The sequence below is a fragment of the Ailuropoda melanoleuca genome, chromosome 6 (assembly GCF_002007445.2).
Source record: "Ailuropoda melanoleuca isolate Jingjing chromosome 6, ASM200744v2, whole genome shotgun sequence".
In the NCBI taxonomy this organism is placed as follows: domain Eukaryota; kingdom Metazoa; phylum Chordata; class Mammalia; order Carnivora; family Ursidae; genus Ailuropoda; species Ailuropoda melanoleuca.
Window position 1 is genome coordinate 9,852,463 of NC_048223.1, and position 6,043 is coordinate 9,858,505.

Sequence of the window (6,043 nt, forward strand, 5' to 3'; positions counted from 1 at the left end):
TATATATATATATATATATATATATATTTATATCTCCTGTGGTCTTTCTGAGAGACAGAGAATATAGAGCAAATGTGGCAAAATGTAAAAAGTTGATGAAGGATAAACGGCAGTTTTTTGTATTGTTTTTGCAATGTTTCTGTAAATTAGGAAATATTTCAAAACAAAGCAATAAAAAATTAACAAAACAGAAAGAGATTGATACTTCGTTGACATGGCATTAATTTCTGAACAACAGCCAGTATTACGCTTAACAGGCAAACACCAGCAGCATTCCCACCCAAGTCTAGAACAAGAAAAAGATGCCACTTTGCCACTAGTATTTAACATTGTACTGGAGTCACTAGCCAACAAAATTAGAAAAGAGAAAGAAATCAGACATATAAAACTTCGAAAGAAAAGAAAAGACCATTTGCTGACCATATGATTGTAAACCTAGAAAGTGACTTAAAGAAAATAAGACAATTCCATAAGAAATTTGAATGCAAAATTAATATACAGAAACCACTGGGAGGACAGCAGTGGACTCAGCCTTTGGAGCTGTCCCTGGAGCCAGAGCTGCCGTGTCTCCTCCTCTTCTTCCCTTTGCAAACAATAAAGGCCACCTGTACCTTAAAATTTTTAAAAATAAAATAAATAAGGGGTGCCCGAGCGCTTGGTCAGTTGAGCAGGGAACTGAGAACTTTATCTCAGGTCCTGATGGAGCCCCCCTCCCCTCCACGTTCAGCAGCAGAGTCTGCTAAAGATTCTTTCCCTCCATTGCTCCCCTTGCTTGGGGGCAGGCATGCTCTCACTCTCTCTCTCTCTTTCAAATAAATAAGTAAATCTTTAAATAAATTAATTAATAAATAAATAAAAATTTTAAATTATACAGAGAGAGAGAGAAATCATTGGCATTCGCTTATAACATAGAAACTTAAATATTTGGTTAAAAAAAACAATTGCAATTTAGCTTCAGCCTTTAAAAGACCAAATACCCAAATAACTACTTTACTGTCAATTTGGGCATTCTTAAAATAGTAAGGTATTGATGATTTTATGAAAACATAGGCCATGATCATATCTAATCATTGTAAAAGCATCAGTAATTGCATAATGCCATTCACCCCTCAGTGATGTGTTCAGGAAATAAAGATATACCAAAATTACCAGAATTACTGGGAGATAAGCAGAAAGTGAATGGGCCACTATAATCATTCTTCTTCAGGCAAAGACAAAGGAGTTGCTGTGCAAGAGATATTTGAAGTTGCCTTTTCTTGTACTTACACAAAATATTCAAACAAGATACAGACACCAGTATCGCATGTTGAAAAAGATCTCTTCGTAAAAGACAGAAGAGATCCTGTACTTTGCTGATAACAATACCAAGTAGCAGTAAGCTCTAACATATTACAGAAAAATATCCACAATAGTTTGCCATTCCAGGAAGGAAACAAACCCCCTATATTATGTTTGTAAATATAAAGAAAATTATCTTACTACATCAATCCGGGATTGGGAGTTGGTGGGGTGTGGAAGGGAGGGCTACGCTGTTTACATTTTTTTGAAAATGCATTCAGGTATTATTACTTATGTAAATAAAATTTTCATAAAGCCAGTCGTGCATTCTAGGAAATAACATAACAGCCAATGCCAAGACCAGTGTCAGGGCCTGGAGTGCAGGGCCTGGGCCTCAGAGTCTCCAACCAAGCAATGAAGGAGTCAGAGTGTTCTGATGCACAATGTGGAGGAAACTCTTGAGTCCCACTCACTGATGTCCACCTCGTACCTAACTTCCAGTAGCCAAGTTACTTCCACTTTTTTCTTCCAATAGGACGTGTCTGTGGCCAACCTGTACCCTGCCCAGAACCTTAAGCTACAGTTGCTAATTCCGCCCCAACAGTGGTTCAAGCATTTCGTGCTGATTGGTTAGGCAGTATTGACCCAAAGAGTGGCCCTGACAGTACCTGGGCCTCTTGCAGGAAAGTTAAGTCAGGCAGGATGAAAGATATCTAATCCAGTACCCAGCAAGCCATTCCTGAACCATATAGATATTATGTCATAAAAATACCTGGAAGAGTACTTTCTAACAGATCAGACTCCCTTTTAGGATGATGATCATGATGATGACGATGATGGTATTTTTTACTATTCATTCAATGCCTGCTACATGTCAAGCGCTGTTCAAAATGCTGGGGAACAGTGCTGACATTGTCAAGCGGGAGAGACAGATTATAAACGTAATAAACAGTAAAGAGCTACTATTTACTAAGCACTTACTATGTTCCAACATTTTACATACATTATCTCACAACCAGCTGGCATGATAGATGGCATTTTCCCTTTTATACGTAAGGACACTGAGGCTCAGAGAAAGTGAAACGACTTGCCCGTCATCACCCAAGTAGAAAGTGGATGACCAGAAGAGGAAATCAGGTGCATCTATTCCAGGACCCCTGCTAACTGCTTCTGTTTCAGGGCAGGACCATATTCCCTTGGAAGAGGACTTCTCAGCGAGGATTCACAGGACCAAGGGCAATGATGAGCTCCAAAGTGGAATGGCTTAGACGAGGTGAGCAGCAGACACCAGCCAAGACCAGGCTCCACCTTGCTCAGAGCCCCACTCCTGGGCAGGCCAGAAGTTCTAAACCCCTCCCTGTGTCCTGGCTAGCTTTAGCCAGGCTAGCTTTAACTCAACCATCTGTGCCTTACACCAGGTTACGTTCACTTTCAGTCTCCTGAGTGGAACTCCCATTATTCCCCAGGCGTGGAAATTTCAAGGGCCGAAGCAGTGGTTCCTGCAAGCTCCTCCCCCATCCCCACTCCCTCACCCCCTGCACCACGACCACTATCTTCTGCCTGAACACCAGCAGCACAGCGATTGCTCCTATCACCTGGGACCCTTGGAGTAGGTTGCAGGGGCTTCCACATTCACCCCGTGAGGACTGCAGTCTCCCAGCAGTCCGCACTCTCCCCTTCCCCTCCCCTGGTCGCACCGCCAGAGCCCTTGCTAGTTCTCACAGACAGTGACTTGCCCTAGGTCGCGTCAGCTCACAGGAATTTCCCGCCACACAGCCAGGAACCCCGGAAGCCCAGCCATAAGAGCGGATGCTGGCCACTTGTGCAAGGAAAAACCCTGAATGTAGCCCAGGAAGTTTGAGTTTTCTACCTAACTTTGTCACCAACAATCAGGGCCCTGATCGCAGGCAGAACCACCCTGCTACCCGAACCTCTCACCACTAATGAAAAAAAACTCAGTGATCTTAAACTTCAGTATAAAACAAATTTTTTTGGAGGTGCTTACAGAGAATTCCTAGGCCCCACGCTCCAGGAATTCTTATTCAGTGATTCTGGGATGGGGGAAAGGATCTGCATTTTCCAAAATTCGCCAGAGAATGGCAATGCCACCAAGTCACAGACCACTCGATTAAATGTCCATTAAGAGAGGTCTGGTTTAAATGTAATTCCATACAAAGGAATGCTATGCAGCTCTAAAAATGAAAATATAAATATGCTATTTTGTAAAAAGGTATAAGATGAGCAATCGCATGGTTAAGGAACTGGGGTGAAAGGAAATGTTTTGTTGTCCTCTGTAACCATATTAGGAGTATTACTTATTCCAAAACCAGTTTTGGGTGTTTCTTCCTATTAACATTAGACAACGAGCTGAGCCACACCTTCCTTTTGCAGCCACAATATACCATGCAAAAGCGCCTTTTCCCTGACACTCAGATCAAGGTGCTGACGTTGCATCTTCTTAAGTGGGCCTTGTCATGTCAGACCCAGTTCTGGTAGTACCCGGCTTATGAGCAAACCGATTAACCCTCTGCATGACATTTTCATCAACTGTCAAATGGGCTAAAAAAGACATACTTTGTGGTTGTATTTTAGGTCAAACTAAATAAACTCCTAATACTTATGATGGTAGTATAATCATTACTACAGGACAAAACAGGTATGTATGTAGTATGGTAATAAACTCATCTTGCAGGGCCAGCTATTAACGCACTCAATTCTAATCTCATTTCCCCTTCAACAGAACATCTGAAAGGTTCTGAGAGTGGTTTACAACTTCCGCAGAGGTGTAAGAATATGGTCCAAAAATGCTTCCCGCTATTCAACCTACAGAAAAGCTCAGGTCATTTCCGGGGCGGGGCTTCAGAAGAGGCGGGCGTTACATCTCCCTGTCCTGGTGTCGCTTTCCACTGCTGGGAATTGACACGCAAACACTTTTCTGATTAAGGTCCTCCTCACCGGAAGTCAACTCAAAGAAGGCGAGATCTCCACACTGGAAGCCACGCCCTAAAGCAGTACCATTGTTCTGCCTCCTAGAGGCCCAGTTAAGTATTTCCTTAACCACAGCCTCAGCTATTGGGCTGCACAGACACCGTGATCTCTAGGGGGCGGAGCCTCGGAAGGGGCGGAGCCTAGCCTGACATTTTACGACTCTGGTTCCGCAGGCGTCGCATGAAATACCCGCGCAGATCCATCAGTGTGAGGAACCTGGGATTCGAACGCCCGAGGCTCAGCCCTGCACCCGTGCTGCGACGCCAGAACCCCGGGACTGCGGGCCTCCCAGGAGGCGCCCCCAGAACTCCAGGCACTGTCTCTGCGTCGCCCGCCACCGCGCCCCGCCGCCTCACCTGTAGTCCAAACCTGTCACTGCGTGCAGGACCCTGTCCCTCACACCCTCCGCCAGGCCCGGGAGCGCCGCCCGACGCGCTGTCCAGGTGATGGGCAGCCGACCCTGCAGCCCCAGCGCCTACCCTGAGCTCTGCTGGGGACCGCCGCCCGGAGGACCCCGCCCTGCCAAGCGCCGCCGAACCGAGGAGCCCGCGGGCCTGGAAGGCCTGGAGGGGCCGCCCGCCGCCGCCGGCGCACTCACCTCGGTGGTGGTCCTGGCCACGGGCTGTGCCCTGCAGCTGCTCCTGGACGACGTGGAGCTGGTGCTCGAGCCCGAGCCAACGTCGGCCCTGCAAGTGACCCTCGGAGAGCTCACCCTCGTGCTGGTCCCCGAGGCCCTCCTCAGCTCGGGAGGGCAGGGCCACTCGCCCGCCGGCCTAGAACAGGGCGCTTTCCTGAACGCGCCCGGGCACGAAGTCGCCGTCGAGCAGGGATTCTTCCGCGCATCGGTCCCNGTCCCAGAGGTGGCCGCCCAAGAGGCCTACGAGGAAGACGAGGACCCCGCGTTCCTGCCGCCTGGGGTGGACCCCGCAGCGGGCTCCGTCCCTGGGCTCCGCCCCCACCCGCAGGGCCCCAAACCAGATCCCTGGCCTGGGGCCCCCACCCCTAGTCCAAAGAGACGCTCTCCTCTCCGCTACTTCAACCTGGACGCCCACCTTCTGGAGCCCTTCCCCAACTCGCCACTCCAACCTCTACCTCCCTCTCCGAGTCCAGGTCCCCACGTGCGCCCCCAGCGCCCTCCGGGTCCCTCTCGCAAGGCCCGGAGATGCCTGTTCCGGGAATGAACTGCTCCCACAATCCCTTGCCATCCAGTGGGCACCTTAAGAGAGTCTTCTACCAGCCGCTGTGTGTACGTACATTGCACAACCTGCAAGAATCGCCAAGCATGAATCACGGACAGATGCTCTTTTGATGCAAGCTGCATTGCAATATTGGATCAATGGCGAACCGAAACATCTGAAAGGAAATCACCTCAGCAACGAAATGCTGCTGGAAATACAGTGTACTTCCAGAAATCCGAAATGCTGCTTAGGTTGTTTTCTCTATAAGGTTACGCTTAAGTAGCTCCATTCTCCTAGTTTTGCACTTTTTTCTAAAAACCCATCCTTTCCCCAGCACCCTACCACTGCACTTCTTCCTCCGAAATTTGGGTAATTACTAAAAAAAATTTTTTTTTCTTAGAAAGTTTTGGCCCCAGTGTCCTTACTTGTTTATGACAGCCTTGCCATTTTGACTTTTTGGTGGCTGGAGATGCTTTTGGGGAATGTGACAAATAGGTGTATGTGGACAAATGTTTGCTGGATACAAAACAAACACAGAATGAGGAGCCACGATCATGTGCCCTCCTTTTCTTAATGAGAAGGTTATCAAATGTTATAAC

The 6,043-nt window shown here is 47.6% G+C and overlaps 1 protein-coding gene and 1 pseudogene across 1 annotated transcript; both read left to right on the top strand.

Moving 5' to 3' along the window:
• LOC100475528 overlaps positions 1–4,713 on the top strand; it is a 9,327-nt pseudogene extending 4,614 nt beyond the window's left edge.
• LOC100465033 (proline-rich protein 23A) lies at positions 4,713–5,980 on the top strand. Its single transcript, XM_002928687.4, has one exon. The coding sequence runs from the start codon at positions 4,713–4,715 to the stop codon at positions 5,445–5,447; it is 735 nt and encodes a 244-aa protein (XP_002928733.2). The 3' UTR covers positions 5,448–5,980.
• Positions 5,981–6,043: the final 63 nt, after the last annotated feature.